Source organism: Pithys albifrons, chromosome 14 (assembly GCF_047495875.1).
Source record: "Pithys albifrons albifrons isolate INPA30051 chromosome 14, PitAlb_v1, whole genome shotgun sequence".
In the NCBI taxonomy this organism is placed as follows: Eukaryota; Metazoa; Chordata; class Aves; order Passeriformes; family Thamnophilidae; genus Pithys; species Pithys albifrons.
This window is the reverse complement of record NC_092471.1, coordinates 16644784-16666379: the sequence shown is the minus strand read 5'-3', so window position 1 is coordinate 16666379 and position 21596 is coordinate 16644784. Positions and strand designations below refer to the sequence as shown.

At 54.5% G+C, this 21596-nt stretch overlaps 1 protein-coding gene across 1 annotated transcript; it reads right to left on the bottom strand.

Annotated features, from left to right (window-relative positions):
* Positions 1–44: 44 nt before the first annotated feature.
* On the bottom strand, positions 45–18861 carry MPP1 (MAGUK p55 scaffold protein 1). The gene is made up of 12 exons (XM_071569564.1): positions 18650–18861; positions 12175–12315; positions 11755–11833; positions 10696–10781; positions 9474–9542; positions 6659–6855; positions 6296–6402; positions 5316–5396; positions 4668–4748; positions 4051–4253; positions 3543–3617; positions 45–1390 (listed from the first exon to the last, which is right to left on the bottom strand). Exons 1-12 carry the CDS (start codon positions 18755–18757, stop codon positions 1214–1216), a joined length of 1404 nt encoding a protein of 467 aa, XP_071425665.1. The 5' UTR covers positions 18758–18861; the 3' UTR covers positions 45–1213.
* Positions 18862–21596: the final 2735 nt, after the last annotated feature.

Here is a 21596-nt window from a genome sequence, read left to right as displayed (position 1 = left end):
ATGAGCAAGTAAAACAGCCTGCGATGTAAAACACCAGTCATGGCCATGTTTCAGCACACATTTATTGCTGCTCATTATTTCCCTGCAGTGGATCAGAACGAAGGTCCCTATTGCACATAGATTTTTATTTTTGGCATTCTTAAAAAAAATTGCACAAGACTTTAACCACCTTCCCCTTGCCCCTATAGCTGACTGAACACACAAATGAGATTTTCACTTAAACGATGGCTGTGGTTTGCCCAGGAGGCAGTGTGATACTTCACAGCCATGGTGTGGTGGGGCTTGTGCATCAGTGCACTCCTGCAGGAGGAACCCCGTGGTGAGGATGGCTTTCATGTTTGCATACAGAGTGTGAGACACCCTAGACTCTGGAAAACATGCCTGGATGATCTTTGTAGAGACTCTTCTACTGCATGCAACAGATACTTGTGGCTGGATGTAATTTACCCATTGAACAGTCCCTCTGGGTTTTGGTCTCTGGGACTTGCTCAGCTGCTGCTGAGTTTCTCTGGCCAGGCTATAACAATCCAAGCTGCACGGTGAGAATTTCAATACAGTGAGTTTTTACACCTATGGTTGCACAGGGTGAATCAGAAAATCCCAACCTTGGAACACAGGGTGAGGCCTGCCTGGGGGTGGGTGCTCCACGCCACATCCATCAAATAAATCCTGGGTTGCCTTTTTCTACTTTTCCCTGTTTGTGAGAGGAAGCCCTTGGCTGTAGTTGGTCTGTGTGAGGCCTCATAAGCTGTGGGCTTCCTTGAAGCCTCAGGGGCACCGGGCAGGGGGTTGTGTGCACTCCTGCAATGTCAGGAGGTGTCTGCCTGGAAAGCTCCTGTGCTGCCACTTCCCTTGGCATTGGTGCAGAGAAGATCAGGTGGGTGCTGCAGCAGGACTGTGCTTTCCCTTGCCTGGTGAGGCAGGGAGCTGTGCTCTTGAGCTAAGGGGTGCCCTGGGCTCTGCTGTAGCCACTGACCTGCCCTGCAGGGCCACGGGAAGTGGCTGTCCCCCAGGCAACCCCTGTCCTGCGTTCCTTCCCCCAGGAGAGGAGATCTGGGCACCCTCTGTGCGTGTCAACCAATCGAGACTGTGTCCATGGAGCAGCAGAGGAAGGGAGTTACGCTGGGCTGTGTGTGCACCGGGGGAAGCTGAGGAGGTTTCTCCCCATGGCTGCAGGATGGTTGATGGGAAGCGGCTGGGGTTGGATGCTCTCTCAGTAGACCCAGGAGACAGGCACCCACTGTGGAGAGCTGCAGGCCTGCTCAAAGGCTTCCTGCAGCAGCTGGAGGCTTTCTTCCACCCCATTGTTGACCAGGGAGAGGTCGAAGTAGTGTGCGTACCGGCTCCGGATGCTCTCCGACTCCTTCCGGAGCTGCTGCAAAGCCTCTGACTGCAAAAACAGGACAGTGCTCAGGAGGATGGAGAGGAGAATTTCACAGTCCTCCCAACCGGGACACTCCCCTCCTTCCTTCCCTTCCACCACCAAAACAACTCAAGTGGTTGTGAATTACCAGAGCACAGAGCATCCTTGCAGCACGTCTGACAGCCCAGGATCCAGGATCTATGGGCTTGGGTCTGGGGCTTGTGCTGGACACTCCCATACAATGCTGGGAGCATCAGGTTACCTGCCAAGGCGAGGCCGCGCCTGCTTGGTCTCATATTTACCTTTAAAACGCTCTGTGGCAGCTGCCAGGGAGCAGCAGGGGGCTCAGGGCTGTGCTGGGCAGTGCAGCCAGCCCACGGCCTCGGGCTGGGTTGGAGGAAGGATCCCTGCAGGATGCTCCCTTCCCACTGGCTTTTCACCAGAACTGCACCAGCTGGCAAAGTTCTACCAGCTTTTCTCCTGGCTTTGGCTGTTTTTTAGTGCTTTGACAGTAAAAGCAAAGCTGCCTGCCCCCTCCTGCTGGTGTGGCTAAGCTGTCCAGCTCCCAGGGGCATCCCAGGGGTGCATCCCTGCAGGCAGCTCTGTCCCCAACAATGGATTCCAAGCAATTTCCACATATTCCCTATTGCAGCTTGAAAGGGATAGCTTGGGGTGCAGTGCTCACTGAGCTCTGCTGTGTGCAGATATTAATAGACCTAAACAGATACTACTACATTATATTAGTAATCATTATATATCTACTATGTATCTATTATTAATACATTAAATAGACCTAGACAGATATTGATAGACCTAAACAGATAGAGTATATTAATTACTGTATCTATTACATAATTATATCTACTAGTAATAGATTAAATAGACCTCAACAGGTACTAATTCACCTAAATCAGGCCAGTCTTAATGTCTTTACCTTTTCTGTTAGATCAGTTTGGTATAAATCACAGCACTGTCACCTTTAGTGGTCAGCACTAAAACCATATTACAGATCTAATACTTGCACCACACCTTCCCTGAGGAAAGGTTTCTGTCTTGAAGATGTTCAGTTCAACACTGACAAACTTTAAATGTAATTAACAATTACCCCAGGAAGAAGAAAAAAAAGAAAAAGAAAACTGCTTAGCTACCTTTATCTTGAAAAGAGTTACTGAAAATATTCATCTATTCTTAGAAAACTAATTTTGTCTGTGTTATGGATGAAGCTGGCAGCTCTCCGGGGTGGAGAGGGGAGAGCAATGAGCAGTTTGCCGGGTCATGTGAGCTCTGCTGGGTCACATTAACGCTGCTGCATCCCCCTCCTAGAAGCGAGCTGAGCTGCAGGGTTATAAATAGTGCCTGGCAGCAGGGCTGGCCCTGCCCACTGCAGCAGGATGTAATTCCTCTGGCTGGAGGCAGCAGTGGGTGACAGGAACGAGGTGGGGGCAGCAGCAGGGCCTCCCTGCTCTGAGATTTGTCCCCTTCTTCCCCCTTCCCAGCCAGCTACACCAGGCTGTACAACCCTCTGCAAACTGAAGTGTCTCCAAATACTTGTTCTGAAGGATGCATAAATACCCTCCCTGCAGCCTGTACTTCAAGCTTTACGAACCCAAATTTAATAGGCTGGGATAGATGCCTCGGCTGCCTGTGAGTCCAGGAGGAGCACAGCTCTGGGTTTCCCTGTGGTGCCATCACTGCAGCACTGCTCCCTGCATCCAAGGGGCTTCCTGGGAAGTGGCAACCTGGCTGCCAGCGTTGTGCTTGGCTCTGAGTGAGTTAACTGCGGTATCAGTGTTGCTTTCATCCTAACGTTGAAGCGATCAGCATCTTAATGAGGCAAAGAATGAAAGGAGCCGTTGTTTGTGTGTCCATTTGCATAGCTGATGGCAGGATAAGTGGTCCAGCCCCAGGTGCTGGGCTGTGCTCCCCACAGCTGATTATGCTGCAGGGATGATGGTTGCTGGGGGTGGGTGTCAGTCAGAGACACGGAGGCTACAGCTGCAGGAATTCCCGTTTCTCAGGTCGGGGCTGAGTTCTGGACCACCAAAATCTAAGTAGGCAGGAAGAAGCTGATGTGGAGTAAGGAGAACCCTGGGTTGCTGCAGTGGGCTTGTAGCCCCCTGCCATGGGCTGGTAAGCCCAGCTGGAGGAGGACAGGAGGGGGACAGCCTTTGGCACTCACCTCCTCTGCCTTGTCTGTCGGGGCAATGAAGACAATGAACGGGGAGAGCTCGGCCGTGCGGACGATCTTGAGGGTCTGTAGAGACAGGGGTGTAGTTACCAGAGTGTGGCCATTCCCCAGGGGGGGAGCAAGCATAGCCAAGGCTGCTGTCCCCCACTCCCCCACCCTGCCCCAGCCAGGCTGCCATGGTGTCTGTGATGCAGTGGTGGGCTGAAGAAGACACCCCTCGCTGGGGAAATGGGCTTTCTGGGTAGACTCCTGAAAAAGAGTCCCTGCACTCCACTCCCACTGCAGCCTGGTCACGGACTTGCTGTCACAGCCAGGTGTGTGCTGTGAGGGGGAATACCCATGTCTTGGGAAGGGAAATGCCACCCCAGGACTCTCTGGTTCATTCCTTTGGGAAGGGCAGGTGGGCAGTGCACCAGGGAAGGCAGCAGTCACAGCCAGCACACAGGGAGTTGAATTTGTGGCAGCCCCTGTCCCACCCACCCCTTCCGCCGCTCCCTACCTGGGGCTCAATGTCCAAAATAGCGACTTTGTCCTGCTGGTGGATCTTGTGCACTGTTTCAAACTTGGTGCCAAACATGTTTCCCTGGTAGCTTCCAAACTCCAAGAACTCATTGGCTGAGATGTCCCGGGTCATCTCCTCAGTGGAGACAAAGTAGTAGTCCTTCCCATCCACCTCATTCTTCTTCTGGGGGCGTGTGGTGTCTGGGGAGGGAGGGAGAGGTGAGTGCTGGCCTGCTGACAGACTAGGACAGAGTGGAGCAGGCATGGAAGCCCTGTGTACCCGAAAACTAGGCTGTACTAATCCCATTTTACTGTGTCCTGCTTGGGAAAAGTAGGGAGCTCAGCTAGCCCGAGGACAGACACTGGGAGGAGAAGAGTGAGGTATCTGCAGAGTGGGTGGCAGCAGCCCTGCAGCTGTGCATGGGTAGGTTCATCACTTGGGACAGCAAGGCAGGGAGGCCCTGCAGTGCCCCATGTGGGGACCTCTGACTTCAGGGGCTTGGTGGTGCTGGAAGAACATTTTCCGCCTCCCATCTGCTGTCACAAAGTCCTAGATCAAAGAGATGAGAGGAAATGCATCCTGTGCTGTGCCTTCTACCCTAGCTGGGTACTTACATGGGGGTGGATACATGAACTTGTCTGGGTTGCTGTTGAGCAGAGCGTTCTTGATGTGGCTCCGGCCCACACCGCTGGCCCCTGGATAGAGAGAGAGATGGACACTGGAGCTGGGCCCAGAGCAGCCTCCACAGCTCTAGGTCTGAGGAAAGGTGCAGAGCTTGGCTTGGTCCTTGCCCAGGATGTGCTTTCTGTGTTGGTCTGTGGTGTCTTCCAGCTCTGGAGGAGGCTCTCCCCACCCCAGGATTGCTCACCTCCAGCCCCAGCCAGAGGCAGGACTGCTGCCTGCTGAGCAGCCAGCACAGCTGGACTTGGTGGGCTGCCCACGCCCATGGAGTCCACCACCAAGAGCTCAGTCCCTACAGCGTGGGAGGCCATGCTTTGGTGCAGCTGTGCAGACCAGAGCTGTTTTTAATAAAGATTTTCCATGAAAATACTCATGAGCTGCAAATGCCCGAATTAACTCAGCATTGCAGTGCAGCTGCCAGACCATGCACAATGCTACATGGAGGAGCTCAGCTGCAAGCAGAAGTGCTCCCCAGATGTTCCAAGGTTTGGGAGGGCTGCCCCAGTCCCTGTGCAGTCCTGGTTCCCCTGGGACCCACCACAGAGCCCTGTGCTGCAGAGGATGCCTGGGACAGGACCTACCAATGAGCACCAGAGTCTTCCTCTTGAAGGCAGGCAGTCTCACCACCTCCTCATAGGAAACAACATCCAGCTGGTCAAAAACTGGGAAGGAGGAGAAACAAGATATAGAATGGTCAGAGCTGTCTTGGCCACAGGAGCAGGACCTTGTGCATGTCATACCAAACCCAGGTCCTTGGGCAAAATAAGACACAGTGGTCAGGACTGGGCTGAGCGCTCATTCACATTTGGCTGCTTGGGGAAAATGCAGCAGCCTCAACAGCAAGCAGCATGTGAGGGGCAGAGTGGGTGCTGGGGAGCTGGACCAGCAGCTTCTGAAGAAGCCAGGACTGCTTTTGCTCAGTAATTCTGCTCAGGACAGCAGGACCTGGGAGCTGTGTGGAGAGGCAGCAGGATGCTGCAGGGAGCTTGAAGGTGGGGGAGCTTTATTTATCTTGGTGATTTACAGCCTTGTTTGTTGCTGGCTGTAGCTGCAGGCCGGGCTAGGAGCCAGCATGTCCTCAGGTACCCACCTCTGCCAGCTCAGGGCATTTGCATCGGTGGCTGTGGGGCAATCCCCTGCCCCAAAGGGACAGCAACCATTTGGCAGCTGTGGGAGCAGTTTGGGCTGCTCCTCAATTGCTGAGCAGCACCACAGCCACTGCCTGCCCTCTGTTCAGCAGCCTGTGGTGTTTGAGGCCTGGAGCCTGGCCTCACAAACCCAGGAATGTCAGGAATTGTTGCCACAGGAGAGCACAGGAGCTTGGTGCTGAGCCAGCTCTGGCCTTGGGCACTACATGGGGACACAGCTGTGGCCACCTTAGGGGTATGAAGACTGAAGAAGGGACTCAAAAAATCTGACAGCGGTGGGATATCCTTCTGAGGTTGCACTGCCAACACAGCTGGTTGACTCCCCTGGAGGACAGACCCACCCCTGTCCAGAGGCAGGAGTGATGCCATCTCCCAGGGCTTGGGATGGAGCCCACTGCCCCGCTCACACTTACTTGAGCTGTGCTTGGCCAAGTATTTATCTTTGCACTTCTTCTTCTTCCCAAAGGGGCTACAGCTTGGGGATTCACTCTGACTGGACTGGGTGACACTCGCCACACGCCTGCCAAGAGAGGACACCACCATGGGCCACAGCTGTCACCCCAGCCCTGTCCCTCAGACATGCAAAGCCAAGAGGAGCAGGTTGGCTGCTGGGACAGGCAAAGGCTCACACTGCAGCAGATGAAGGGGACATTTACCCCCTTTTCTCAGCAGCAACACTGGTGTTACCCAACACAGTCAAACTCCTGATAGCATGTGGTCACTGTTCCCACCTCCACTCCCAGATCCAGCCCTTCTGGTCAAATCCAGGCACCTACCACTCCTGCAGCTCTGGAGAAGGGATGAGTCCTGCTGACTCGGTGCAGGAGCCCTCCACCCGGCCCTGCCACCAGTTGCTGTCATCCTTGTTTATGATCTGAATCACATCACCGATCTGAAACTTCAGTCCTGCTTCCTTGCAGGGGATCAGGTTATCTTTTTTGGGGTCATAGTCAAACTGTGCCCTCATGAACATCTGCAAAACAGAGAGCAGACCAGGGTCATCATGGCCATGCAGGTGGCTAGATTTGGTCCTGCCCCCACCTTGCATCCCCCAGCAGTGATTGCACGGATGGTTCCAGGCACAGGGTCCCTGCTCCAGGAGGGACCACAGTCCCTGCTGCTTTTCAAAGCCCCACAAGGCTGGGTGGGAAAAAAGGAGATGCACAAAGCTTCGGAGGAAGCTCTTGGGCATGGAACTGCAGTGAGATGTGCTGGTGGGTGGATGAGGGAGGGAGAAGAAATGGCATCTTGGCCCTACTGGGAGCCAGTGACAGGGCTCTAGGCAGGCCTACATGTCCACAGCTGGTGTTCATGGAGCCTCCCTGAAGTGGCATCCTGCAGTATCATGTCCTGGGGACTCTTGGGAAGGCCATGTCTCAATGCCCAGCTCCTCTGTGCTGGCCTTTTCCCAGAAATGGGCACTCCCTGCATGGCATGAGGCCTTCAGGGCTGCAGTGTTGAGTCCATCCCTGCCTTGGTCTGTCCTGGGCCCTTCAGCATCAGCTACTCTTGCAAAGTCACCTGTGACTGGAAAGGAACAGCTCCTGCTTCCCAGGCCACTGTGCACCCTCCTGAGAGAAGTCCTGGGGACCAAGAAGGTGTGAGAAAGTGAACTTTCCCTGCCCCATCTGCTTGCTCAGCTTTGGGAGGGAAGCTGCAACACCTACTTGCACTGGGGCACCCCACCCCACTGCCATCCCCTGGCCTCAAGTCCCCCTGAAGCCAGCAGGCAGCCAGGCATCCCTGGGCTTTTGTTGCCTCCAACCATCTTTGGAAGGTCAAAAAATGGCATGTGGTTTTCACACATGGACACTGTCTTCCAGGAAGGCTGTTCAGGAAGAACAGACTCAGAGAGCAACAGAATAGATGAGAGCCATCTATCCCAGGAGGAGGACAGACCACACATGTGCAGCCAGTGTGTTCTGCGTGGCCTGGATGAGTTGTTTCTTGTCTGAAATGCTGCTGCAGCTGCAATTTGCCTCTAGCCAGCAAGATCAGGACCACATCAGGACCAAGCAGGGTATGGTAGATGGGGAGTGAAAGGCAGGGTTAAGGGAACCCTGAGCACAACCCTAGCAAGTTATACATCCCAGAAATACAGCATGAAGCAAGGGGGCAAAGGGTTTCATGTGGGGTCCTGCCTGTCCTGTACTCAGACATCAGAGGCAAGGCCTGCAAAGTCCTCCTTGGGTAGAGTAGACCATGCTGTCCTTGTTCCACATTAAAACCATTTCTCCCAGTATATCCTCCTTCAGCAGTGCTGCTGGAGGCACAGAGCCATCACAACACAATGGTTCCCTTTCACTACCAGAAAAGAGCACATGGATCAAGCTGTGGCATGAGATCCCTCACAATGGAAAACAAGAGTGGAATCTCCTCTCAGAATGAGGACTGATGCTTGCTTTGTGAGCACTCTCTGGCACCAAGAAACTGATCATCCACACAAACACACAAGGGATACACAGAAAGCACTGCCCAGGCACCTGCCTGGAGGTCTCTGCTCTTCACTGGTACCCCAAGACAGACCAGACTCAGGTGAGCCAGCAACTGTGTTCTTTTTCTCAGGGATAGCTTTTCCCCTGGCACTGAGTTGGCCTGGCCAACTGAAGTTGGCTGGGTCAGGCCAGGGAGGGCAGATAGACAGCAGGGAAGGGAAGACACGTGTGCAAGGCTGGTTGAGCTGGACTGGGGACAGCATGGACTGAGCAAGAGTTTTCACTTGCCACCATGTTGAGAAACTTCAGCCTCTCTGGGTAAAGAATGACATGGGGTCTTTCAGCCCATCCCAGCACCACCCAGCCCACAACCTCTGCCTCTGAACTCCTCCCCCACTCCTGCCCGTCCATGATGGAGGGGCTGTCCTGGGGTTGGCTCCTCCACCCTGAGACAGGACAGCATCCCAGCTACCATGCAGTGAAGTCTCAGCAGAGCACCCAGCCCACCCCAATATTCCATTTCAGCCACAGCAGGACCTCAAAGGCAAAGCCAGGCAGGTGTCTCCCCTGCCACAGCACAGCCCCACAGCCTTGCAGTGGCAGCAGGTGCAAGGAACTGCCTTCCTTACCCCCACCGCTTCCTTCCTCCCCCTCACTGCTTCCTTCCTTCCCCTCGCTGTGCACAGGTGTGCTGGTGGCACCCAGGCTCATGACAGCCTTCTGGGGCTGTGACAGCAGGGAGCACAGAGCCTGGTGCTGCCCCAGGAGGGGCTGCTGTGGCCCTGTCACAGCTGTGGAGGAGACTCTTACGTGCTCCCTCATGTGCAGGTCCTGCTGCTGTCCCATCCCCAAACACTGCACACAGCCACCGCTGTGGCTCAGGCAACCCAGGTCCATGTTCCTTCATACACACTGGGTGAATACATCCACACAGGGCCAAATCTGCTTACTTGCAGCAATGTAAGCACAGGACATGTTCCTTCAGCCTCCAGCAGCTCAGACAAGGTGACAAGGCAACCAATCCCTCTTGTCCTGATACCCCTGGCTCTGCAGAGCTCTCTCCCCAGCACTTGTCCTTCTGCATGGTTTGCTCTGGTCCCTCTGTGTCCCACAGCCATGTCCCAGCACTGCCTGCAGATCTAGAGGCTGCACTTACCTGGAGAGCAGGGAGGCGGCTTTGTTGGTTGGGAATGACTTTTAATGAGACCGTCCCCTTGGTTTCTTTCTAGTGAACAAAGGAAGGGGAAAAAGAAGAGTTGGAGAAGGTGGTGTCTGGAGGCAGCTCAACAGCAGCAACCTGTGCAGGGAGGTGCTGAGTGCCAGGACCTGGAAAGGCAAGGCTCCTGGATGCTCCCTGTGACAGCACAGCCTGGTTAGAAACAGCTCTGCTGGGCCTGAGCTAGAGCTGTGGCAGCACAGCTTTGCCATACTCATCCCATTCCCATGGGGGGACACCAGCACCTCCACAAGGGTCTGGCTGTGAGCACTGCTAAGCACCACCAGAATGAACATGGAGATCTGTCCCAGTAAGGAGCCTGGGAGAGGGGCTGGTTCTGCCAGGTCCTCTCCATCTGTTCCCTCCGTGCTGGCCTCTTGCTTTGCCCTTCCTGGTGACATAAGGTGACAGCACTCTCTTGCCTGTCACAGGCCAGTGCACTGTTACCCCATCTGTCACAAGACCTATAGGGACAACCACATAGGGGACAACCTCCCTCCAGGAGGCTTGGAGGGGTCTCCTTGGCCAACCTCCCTTCTTGGGAGGCAGACAAAGACAAGCTCCTCCTTGGTCCCACTGTCCATGGCAGGGACATCCTGCCATCAGACGGGAGAGGACTGTGGCACTGCAGCAAGGCCAGGCCTACTGCTTAGGCTTTTGATGGGTGCACCACTACCACCTCCCTCCACCCAGGTCCCACGTGTTGGTCATGGATGGCCTCAGTGGGTGAACCCAAGGCAACGTGAGGCCACATCCAAAGCTGTTTCCAGCAAGGGCCTGGCAGGATCACAACCTCAGCAGCAGGATAATGGCAGCAAGATGACATGCATATGTGGTCTAGGTCTGCAAGAGCACCCACCCCCTGGGCTGGAGTTGCACACCAGCCTGGGCAAACAGAGGTGTCTTCCATGGTGTTTTTCAAGCCCCACACGTATCAGCACATGTCACCCAGACAACAGCCTTTGCTGCTGATCTCGGGAGGCCAGAAACAAGCAGCAAGCAGAGACATCCCCAAGGTTGCATGCAGTGTTGTTCCTGCCACATCACAAAGCTGCAGGCAGCTGTGTGCTGGCTCCGGTGTCTGGGAGGGGGTGAATGCTCACAGCATGCAGGCCACAGGGGTTCTTTCCAGGGAACAGCCCTGTCAAACACAAATACCTACCAGCATCTTCTGCAGCTGGTCAACTGAGTGGTTGCTTGCACTCTGCCCATTGATTTCTATGATTTCATCACCCACATGAAGAGAGCCTGCCAGCAATGTGAGAAACAAGAAAATGCAGAAAAGGGACAAGAGCTGCTCACCAAACCCAAACTGCACAGCTCCACCAGACTCCCAAGCCCCTGGGTAAGCTGTGGCCAGGACACTGCCGTGTTTGCCTGGGCAGCGCTTCTGGAGCCACTTATGTCACCTAAGCACATGGGAATAAAGGACAAGGGGAATGAATTCTTCCCCCTCCACCCAATACACAAACTTAAGTCAGTCTGAAGGTCATCAGGTTGCTTTCCACTATGTGTCCTTCAGTGCTTTAGTCTGGTCAAAGCAGCTGATTCAGAATTACTCAAACCCAGCCTCACCTGAGCCAATGACAACTGCCTTACAGAGCCCTTAACACAAGCATTCTTGACTTTGTGTGTTTTCAGTTTATATACCCAGGCACATTGCAGCCTCAGATACGCTGCTATAAATCAGGCTCCAGGAGTGTTATTGGAATGGCTCCTGTCTTATTTTGGCAGCAGTAAGCACCAACTTCCCACTTGGATCCAAGGCTGGAAAAGGGGCCTCTTCTAAGCAGAGAACATTTCATTTCCATTCCTCCTTGGCAAGGCCCAAAACCAGAAAACAGCACCTATTTCTTTCTTTTGGCACTTTCTTCTGGTCTGCAGAGCCAATCTACAGCATGCCTGTCCCACCTGTGCACTTTAGGAATGGGAAGAGCTTCCATCTCCCCTTACAGTGACCCCACCGTGAGAGTCTCCAGTTCCTTTCTGGGAGAGCCCTTCCCCCAACTCTTTATTTATCCCTAAAGCCTCCAGTATATTAACATGACAACCATGCAGAGAGACCAGCAAGTTCCTAACACATCCCTAGCAGAGGAACAGGCACAGATGTCCATGCCACAGGGGAAAGCCAGTAGCGCTGAGGCCCTGCCTTATTGCTGCACGGAAAGAAACCACCTGCAGACGTGCACCCCATGCACTGCTTCTATGAAGGCCTTGTTACCTTGTCTGTGAATCATTCCCCCGTGGAAGATCCTGGCCACCATGCAGCTCTGCCTGTCGTTTTGCTTCAGCGTGATTCCCTGGAAGACATGAAAATCCATGACTGCTCGCTGCAGGGGAGAGCTGTCCAGCCCTCAGCAAAGTCCTCTCCAGGTCCATGTCCACGGTGGGCTATGCAGTGGATGGGGGAAAGACTCTGCTTGGCCAGCTCAGGCTGCTGCAGCTCCTCTTGGCACAAGCATCACCCCCCTCTGACGGGGCTCATTCCGGGTCCCCAGGCAGAACGCAGCGTCCAGCACCATTTTCCCACGGCCGAAGTCTCCGGTGATCTGCTTCCCCCACAGCCAGCCCACTGGCACAGTTCAACGTGCCCCTCCACCCCCCAGGTGCCATCAAGCTTGGGGATCTTGCCAGTTCTCACCATGGGCTCCTCTGTGACCTTCTCGAACTGGACAAGACGTATCTTCCGCACCTCGCGGCTGTTGCCGTGGGAGGGGCTGCCCAGGGCTGAGCCATTGGTATAAATGTCCTCGGTCATGGCGTGTGGGGTCTGAGTCATGGCCTGTCAGGGCAAAACAAAGACCATGGTTTAGGGGCTCCACCTGAACAGGCCCTCTGGGAATGCTGCATCCCTGCAGTGGGGCTGAGCCACTCAGCCCTGTTAGGGTGCTCGTGGCACAGGTTGGGCACAGGGGAGGAAAGATGAATGGGCTGGAGGAGAGGACAGTAAGAGCACAGAAGGAAAAAGTAGAAGAGCTTCACCCTTGAAGATGTGGATGTGGGTTTAATCTGCAGTTTTCCAGCTTGGGAAACACAGGAGGTAAGAAAACTTTTGGAAAGCTACAGGTAGCAGAAGGCAAAGAGTCCACAGCTGAACATCTTCTGAAGCAACGAGTCACAAACACTCCTTGTGTGTCACAGCAGTACTTGGCCCACAGGTAGCTTGTTGCAGAGCATGAAGCCCAGGACAGCTTCACCAAGTGAACAGAGCAGTTTGGGACTCATCCCTGAGAACTGGAGCCAGGCTTTGCTCTTGCTCAGTTTGCAAGTTCTTTCCTCACCTCCACCAACAGGCAACTGACATGGTGCAGAGCCACGTACACATCCTGGCACTGAAGGCAATGTACTCCCAAGCCAGCCAGAAACATCCTGTTCTCCTTCCCAACTCCCAGCTACAGGTCCTTTCACGCTGGTTTGCACTGGGAAGCCAAACATTGGTCTCAGGCAAGAAGAAACCTCTGTTCTTGGTTTCCAGCAGGTGCTGACACCAAGGTCACTGGAGAGTGCACGGAGTCTCAGGCAGATACCTCCAAACCTACCCTGCCATGCAGCCAGGACACTGCTAAGTGAGCTTCTCCCTTCCAGTCTGAGAAAGCCTGACACAGTCCTGTTAAATCCCTCAGGCATGCTGGGCAGTCTCTGCACAGCTCACAGATGTCCCAGTTTGGCCCCAAGTGCAATGGACTTCCCTCAAGCCTCTCTCAAATCAGTGCTGGCCCAGCGAAATCAGGCCCAGCTTTGATCTGCAGCTCCTCCCAGCCCAGTCAGCATTCTCAGATTCCTACACCAGACCATGATGTAAAACAAGGAACCCTCCTGGCTCTCCCACTCCACATCACACTGCTGGCCTTGCTGCTCAGTTCACAGCCTGTGCCCTTCCTCCCAGCAGCACCTGGGCTGGGAGCCACAACCAGCAACTGCAGGGACACCCAGTAAGGTCCTCACTGACTTCAGTCCTGCATTAGCACTGTGGCTTGCCATGCCCAGCCAGGCAGAGCCAACACCTCTCCCCACCACAGCCTGATTTGCCAACCAAGTGCCAGGGCCAGAAGCTCCATGCCAGGAGCTGAGGAATGTCAGCCTGATCCCACTGCCCCAGCTTGCTCTCACCCACCACAGACAGCTGACCTGGAGCAGAGGAGAAGCTGCAGCCTTTTCCTGCCAAGGTGGGAGGCATGGGAAGGTTCATGTGGATGTAACTGAGGTGAAGAACATCTGCTGCTGGGCTGCAGCCACAGCACTAAACCACAGCAAAATTAGCTTTGGTAGGGATGAGCTGGAGTTCTGCTGGGCTGAGGCAATAATCCAGTTCTGTGCAATGGCAGAAAGCAGGGAGAGCCAAACGAAGGGTCAGCAAAGTCACAACTAACTGGGCCAGTGGGAGAGGTGCTGGCAGAGAGGGATGGACAACCATCAAGGCAAATCACTGTCACAGCCTCCATGAAAGGGTACTGACAGGGCTGGGCCAAGGCAGGAAGGGCTCAGGGAGCTGTGTGACCAGGATGAAGCAACAGGGAAGACAAGTCATTTATTAAGTCAACTCTCCTAACAGTGCCAACCAACCTCCCTCTCATGGAAAAAAGGCAACCACATGAGCTCTGGCTGCCAAGGCTTAAACATGGAGGAGAAGGCTAAATCCCAGCCCAGAGCAGCACCCAGGCCAAGAACTCATGGGGTGGAAGGAAGAACAACTTGCAGCCCCCCAGTCTGGCTTGCCAGCCCTAGCAGAGCATGCTGCTACCATACCATCTGAAGGGCAGAGGAGCTGCTCCAGCAGAGTGCATGCCTAGAGCTGTCCCTCAGCTCTCTGCCAGCTGTCCCACCTCTGCCAAAGCAGCAGGTGCAAGGAGAACAGGAGGACAAAGACCTTCTCCAGCCCTACCCAAGGCCAAAGTGCCCATGAGATGGTTGGAGTCAGCACAGATCACAATTATCTTGGTCATGCCTTGAGAAAGTCTTAGACCATGCAATTCCTGGCTTCAAACCTCTAGGCTCAGCAGAGCCCAGTGACCCAGGGCACAGCACAGTCTGCTCTGGGGACTGGGAGTTCCCATCCCAGCCATCCCCACCATCCCCATCAGCTGAGCCTCCTGGCCCCGACCTTTGCCTTTTTGCTGAGAGTTGGAGAAAACACCCAGCCCTCAAAGCTGACGCAGCACCAGTGTCACCCTGGTGACTCCTAGAGAACAAGCCTTGTCACTAGAGACTCACTGCTGTGCCTGGGGATGGTCACCAGTCACCTGATGGCAGCTCTGAACCCAAAAAGTCCTCCAGCAACTCTCTCTCTGTCCCACAGCCACACTGGGATGGTGTGGGCTTTTGCTGACAGTGTGGGGCAGTCAGTGGATGGGGAATGGGAAAATGCCTGGTGGTGAGGACTACAAGGACCCCCAGAGCAGCAGATTCCAGCCCTGGTGCTGGCACCCAGAAAACAGAAACAGGAGACGCGTGTGGCTCTCATGCACTGCGCGCATGAGCTGCCTGGCTGGATCTCCAACCTCGCACTCTCCTGGCAGCTGCACTCTTGGCTGGTTTGGCCCCACATGGTCTGTGACCTCAAAAGCCTTCTGAGTGATACTGGTGGCTGGCCAGACTCTGCTACTTGTGCACTGCTCCACAGGAAACATCTGTGAGCGCTGCTAAGAGCTGGTTCTGTGTCCACAGACCCTGGCTCAGCCACTGTTGGGCCAGCCTTGGTGCAGCCATGGGGCAGGGGGGCTGGGCTGTGCAAGGGGGGTGCTGGGCAGCCCAGCACCCAGAAGCACCATGTGTGCCTTGCAGCTGGCACCCTGCACAAATCCTGCTCCAGGTGGCAATGCACAGAGGAGCCACCAGCTGTGTGGGTCACAGATGAGCACCCCAGCTCCTTGCCTGCATTTTCCTCAAGACCCCATATTTCTGCCCTGTATCCTAAGGTGGAGGGAAGCACACCAGTTCCTTGGGCAGCATTTGCCAAGAGGGAATGTGGTGAGGACCCCAGGGGTCAGCACTGTCTGCCAGGGTTGGTCCTGCTGCATGCCACGGGCAAATCAAACATTAACTGGCAGCTTGTTTGCAGGAGGCTGAAGCAGCACTTGGGGAAGCAGCACTGTAGTGCAAAGGGCATGTTCAGAGGTTTGGTTCCTGGGCTCTCCTTCCTGCTCTAACCAAAAGACTTCAGTATCAGGTAGTCTTGGAATAACAGGGCTGTCTGGCACGTATATGGAGAAAAGCACTGCCAGTTTTGCCAAGCAGGCCCCCACAGTACAGCAGTTGGGGTGCAAGAAGGAACCCTGAAGCCAAGCTTCTCCAGGACTGGCCTCCTGGCTGGCAGAAAGACTCACTTTACTGCCCACAGTGAGCAACAAAACCCCAGCTCCCTTCATCCATAAGCACTCCTCACATTATAAACACCACGAGCGCGTGCAGGAAGGTTGGGGCACTGCTTGGTGCAAAGACTAAGCAATCTGTCCTTGTGAGCTCCTATGCTCCAGCCTTGCCTCCCCACCACTCAGCAGATGTGTCATCTCAGTCTCAGTACAGTTTAAAAAAGCACAGCAATGTGTAAAAGAAAGCAAAGTAGCAAAATTCATTCTACCAGGGGCTACTGAATTCTCAGGTCTGCCAGCACAACCACAGGAACAACTTCATCGAAATCCCCTCTAGCAGTATGATTGAGGTTTCAAAAAAAAAAAAAAAAATCAAACCAACAAACATTTAAACCCAACAGGATTCAGTTGCTGACACTGGGAAAAGGCCCAGCAACACCAACAGGTCTCTGTAGGAAGGGGAATAGAGAAATAGGAGGGGTACAAAATGGTCATGGCAGCCAGTATCAGGTAGCCAGCTTCATGTGCCCTGACACTGACTCCAAACCACAGAATGCTGCAATGGAGTTTGGTCAGATTTTCAAGGGAGCACAGTCACTTTTGCTGAGGCACCATCTTCCCACCAGAAAAGGCTGATACAGCCTCCCAGATGTGTTTGTGAAACCGGTCACCTCCAAGAGACAGTCAACGAAACCACAACACTGACAGAAGGAGGAGCTGCCCAGCCACTCCATCCACACCTCCCTGAACATGCCCTGCAAAATAGCTTTTCCCCCACAGCTGTTACAGACAGCAACCTGGCAAAATACATATGAGATAAAGAAGTTGAAACCAGCCCTCCCCACTTCAGTGCTCAAAGCCAGAAGTTTAGCTCTGCTTCCAAGCAAGTTTTACCTGTGGTTGATTCAGGATTTGGTCTCTGGGGATAGTGGCCTCAGTCTACTTCGGAGCTGGTGCTGGTTGGCTGCTGGGAACTGCTGCCCAGAGGGAAGTGCAGTGTTCCCTCTGCACCCTGAGGCTCAGGTCCCTCTCTAGAAGTACCCTCCTTTTCTCCACCAGGTTCCCAAAGGTCACATTTGCTGCCCATTTTACAGCTGGGGATCTGAGTCATGGATGATAAAGGGAAAAGCCCAAGGTCACCCCGACAACCAGGTGCACAGCTGGGAGTAAGGCCCACACCTTTTTGGTAAATCTGTATTTGCCAATCAGGAGATAAGGAAAAGATATGCAAGCAGGTAAGGCTCAAGAGATGAGGCTTTGGCTTGTTTCCTAGCAATAACATGGCTTCTACTTGCCATGGTTTGCATGCCCTGCCACCATGTGAGAACACAGGGCAGCACTTCCCAGCACGTGGCTCTATCAGAGAAAATGGAGAAGAGAAACCTCCTGGTCATCCTGTTTGAACTCCAAACAAGGAGCAGTCAGACAGATCCAGCACCCTTCCCAAGGGCTGCTGTTGGCCAATGTCCTGGTGTCCCACAGCCACAGTGGGCCAGCACAGTCTGTGCACGCACAGAACACAGAGAGGAGCACATGAGTGACTGGCAAGCTCAGGACACGGTACTCCTGTTGGGAGCCCTATGGAGCTCCTTTTAAAAGGCCTCAGGCAGATCTCAGTTCACCATCTCACTCTTTATCCCTTTTGAAATAACTGTAATACCAGTGAGCTGTACAGCAGCTCCTACATTTTCCATGCCTGGCTGCCACTGGCAATTTATCCTTGCTTTGCCTGCAGCCAGGGAGGCCCTTTGCCTGGATCTTGCAGGCAGAGGGACAGGACAGCTCCTCTCAGCAGCTGCCTAGTCCAGAGACCTTGCTTTATTTTTTTTTCCCAAAGCACCCTGCCAAGGTTGTAACATAAAAAGCAGACAAGCCACTGGTGTGAGACAGATCTGACAAGCCTCTTTTGCATGCTTTAGTGTCCAACAGGAAGGGCCAAGGACAACACTGTGGGGAAATTGCCTCCCTGCTCTCAGGGTCTCCCCATAGTTGCAAGGAAACCTCAGTCCAGGCACATTATGCCTTGGCTTCAACAGGGATGACTGTTCAAGGCTGAGAGAAAGAACCAGCTGTTTTAGCACTGGGAAATGTTGACCTTCTCCTGGTTGCACCCAAGCAACCCCAGATGACACCAGCTGAGGAAGGAGCCCCTCCAGCAGAACCAGCAGCCTGCTGGTGGTGGGGTGCATGTGACCACCGGCTCACTCGCTGCCCGGCGAAAGGCTGGTTGCATTCTCCTGCTCTGGGGCAAAGACTCACCACCCTCCTCTCGTCCATGCTGTGGTTCCTGGAGGTTGCTCAGCAGCTGAATCAGCTCATGTGACAGGCAGTTCCAGTTCAGACCAGCTACAACTTTGCAGCAAAACAAGCACAATCTCTTCGGCGCCAGGATGCCGGAGCCTTCCTCCTCTGTACCCCGCTCCTTCTTCCCTGCCCGGATATGTTGTGGCGGCCCCGCTGGCTGACCATTCCACCGTGGCAGCCGCGTCCCGCAGGGAGCATCCCTGCTCCGGGAGCGCTGGGGACCAGCAGTGCCACACACCGGGCACGCACCTGGGTACCCACCGCGAGGTCCCTGCCTTTGGGGCCCTGCCTCCCCCTGCACGTGCGAGAGGGACGGGAAGGTGCGGGACCCCCGGGGGATCCCTGCCGGGCCTGAGCCGGGCGCGGGGTGCCGGGATGAGGGTCCGCAGGGAAGCGGGGCGCGCCGGGGCTCTCCGTGCGGGGATGGCGCCGGGATGCGGGCGGCGGGATGGGGACAGCGGGAGGCAGAGGCGCGGGGTGCCGGGGGCGCATCGGTCCGCTCACCTCGGGCTTGGGCCGGTTCTGCAGGAGGTGCTCCAGGTAGAGGTCGGAGAGCGCTGTCCTCATGCTGCTGCTGCCGCCGCCGGCGCTGCGCCCCGACTTGAGTGTCATCGCGGCGGGTCCCGCGGGCTCCGGCGGCGCGGCCCGGCCCGGCGCGGCTGCAGCTGCAGCAGCAGCGGCAGCGCCGCCCGCAGCTCCGCCCGTGTGCGGCGGGGCCGGGGCCGGGGCCGGGGGCGGGCGGGGCCGGGGGCGGGCCGGGCGCGGGGGCTGCGCTGCCGAGCCCCGCCGGTGTCCCCGCGCCCTGGGCCGTGTCTCCGTACCCCCAGCTGCCGGCCAGCCCGCCCTGCGCGTTTCCCCCCCCCGTGGAAGTGCCCCCATCGCGCCAGCACTGGGTGGTGTCGAACCCTGGCAACGCTCTCAGCTTGCCCCGGGGATGCTGCTAAGTTTGGGCGCTGCTGACATCCTGCTGGGGAGGGGATGGCAGCACCTCTCACCCCAAAACCGGGGCAGGAGACTGGGGCAGGGGCAGGCTTTGTTCTTCGCGCAGGAAGGACGTGGGCAGCACCTCTCCAAAGGAGCGCTGGTGCATACCCGGCTCTCACAAATCTACGGTCATGCCTGGGCTCCGCCGGTGTGCAGAGCTCCAGGGTACATCCTGGAGACCCAGGGATTTCTCTGCCCTATTCTCCTTGTGCTGTTCTGGGTCTTCCTTGTGCACCTGCAGCTTGTGTGGGGTGGATGGCAAATCCCGCCTGGGGAGGGCTGCTGTCAAACTTTTTTGCCCTCTCACTAATAAGCCTTACTGATTAGAGTCCAGATGAAGTCAGAGATTTGTTTGGGGCTGGGAAGTTAATTCTGCTGGAGTATTCTTTAAAATAATCAGTGGCGGGATTATTCACACCACCCCTGGGATCCTAGAAATGTAGAGGTTTCCTTGTATGACTCCCACTGCTGCTAGATGAGTTCCCCAGGTTGTCTCAAGCCTTAAGTTATCCTAAGAAATACAAGGAAAGGAAGGATGTAAACTCCTAAAGAAAGGAAACGGGAAAATTGGGGAATGAGAGAAGGAGGGGGAAAAAAGAAAGGAAGCAAATCCATCTTGTTCTGACAGCAAATTTCTCCTGTCTCATGGGAATAATACTGCTCCTAACTGGGCTATCAGAAAGCCCAGAGTGCTGTGAGATGCAGAGAAGAGGCGGTGTGGGAGCTGCAGACACTGATGTGACCAGCTCCAGGAAGCTGCTCTAGCACTGCCACGGGCAAAGAGCCTTAGAAGCACAGCCTGGGCAGGGAGTGAGGACAGAGCTCAGCTGCAGGGAAGCAGACCAGCACTGCCCCTCACAAGGTGGGTGCTGGGAAGTGGGAAAGGTGCCTGGGGTCTGCCTCCAAGGCAGAGGAATTCAGATTGTGTCACCAGGAATGCACTATCTTTGTAAAGCAAACAGAGCCAGAAAGCTTACTTCTTGAGCAGACACTCTGTTCTGGAAACCTGGGGAAAGTTCTGATATAAGCTTTGTGCTCTGGGGCCCTGTCTGCTTTTTCTTAACTTGCTTTTAACTCTGGTCTCATGTACTGGGAACTAGCTTTGTATCAGCATTCTCCCTGGTAATTCTTCTCCTGCTGCATCTAATAGGTGGACAGAGGTGTACCTCCTTGCTGCCTCATCTGGCTGAAGTTCCTGTAGTGGTCTCCCCCTGAGTACTGTCCTTTTTCATTCTGCCCTTTCCTAGTTGCCCACCCCTTTTCTCCTCCACAGAAGATACATCAAGTAGATGGGGATCAAGAGGCAGAGCCCCATGGATCTGCCACTCAGAGGTAGCTGGAGCAGGCAGTTAGTGCTGCTCAGGGCAAGCTCTTCCCATCAGTCCCTCTCCTGTGGCAGCTGTTGCACACTTATGTGGGATCACCTGGCCGGAATCTTCTGCATCATCCACATGTAGCTCCAGATATGCCTCTTGCCCTATCCTCAGCCTCACACTTTTCATCTGGGAGGTCACCTTGGGCTTTGTTGAAGGAATTACAGCACCTGCCAGGATTTATGCCACCATCAAAAGGGCTTGGGCCTAGGTTCCTGCTTGAAGAAGAAAAGTCACCAATCAGCTGAGTAAATAGGTGGTTTATTTATCTGGCATGAAGAGCAGCTTGAGCTGGGTGCCTCCAAAGAAGAACCCCAATCAAAGAAGTCCTTAGGCAATGATACCCTTACAATCCAAATTTCCCTCCCTCACATGACAGTTCTGATCAGTTGTAGTATTAGGGTCTGGGGTATTCAGGTTCTTTATTGGATCTCCTCATTTTCTCTAGCTGGGCTGTTTATTCTCATCTCTGAGGTTGTTGTGGCAGCTGATGATGGTAGCAGCCTTCCTTGCTTTCTTATCTTCAAGCTCAAACCAGCTCTGCAGCCTCCTTTTACTTAACTGGGTAAAAGTTCAGCATATCTGAGTGGAAATTCACAGCTTGTTGGTCTAAGCCTTCATCGAATTTAGCTTCTGATGCCAGGCAGGTTTGTATCAGCAGTGTACCAAACCACACAACAGGCTTGAAGTGGTGGTAGGATATCAGGGAGTATGGACATAGACTGGGACTGGTGGGGCATGGCTTTGAAAAATGCTGCCCTGAGCACATCCTGGGGCAGGACACCTGGGCTTCTCTTGCACTCATGGGCTAGAAACAGGATGGAAGCAACGTGGAGTAGGAGGCAACAGAGAGCAGAAAGAAGCTTTGCAGTTAATCATGGAATATATAGTAGGAGGGAGAAATATGACAAGAGACATCTGACAGACAGAAAAAGAAGTCTGAGTCTTCATTCTCTCTTGGTTACATATGGGGAATGCATATGTATATATATGAATACATATACACATATGTAACGTATTGTGCTTGCCCAAGTTTGCTTTGCTCCCTATCAGCCATGGTCCCTGCTATCTTCAAAATGCTGTTGCCTGTTTTT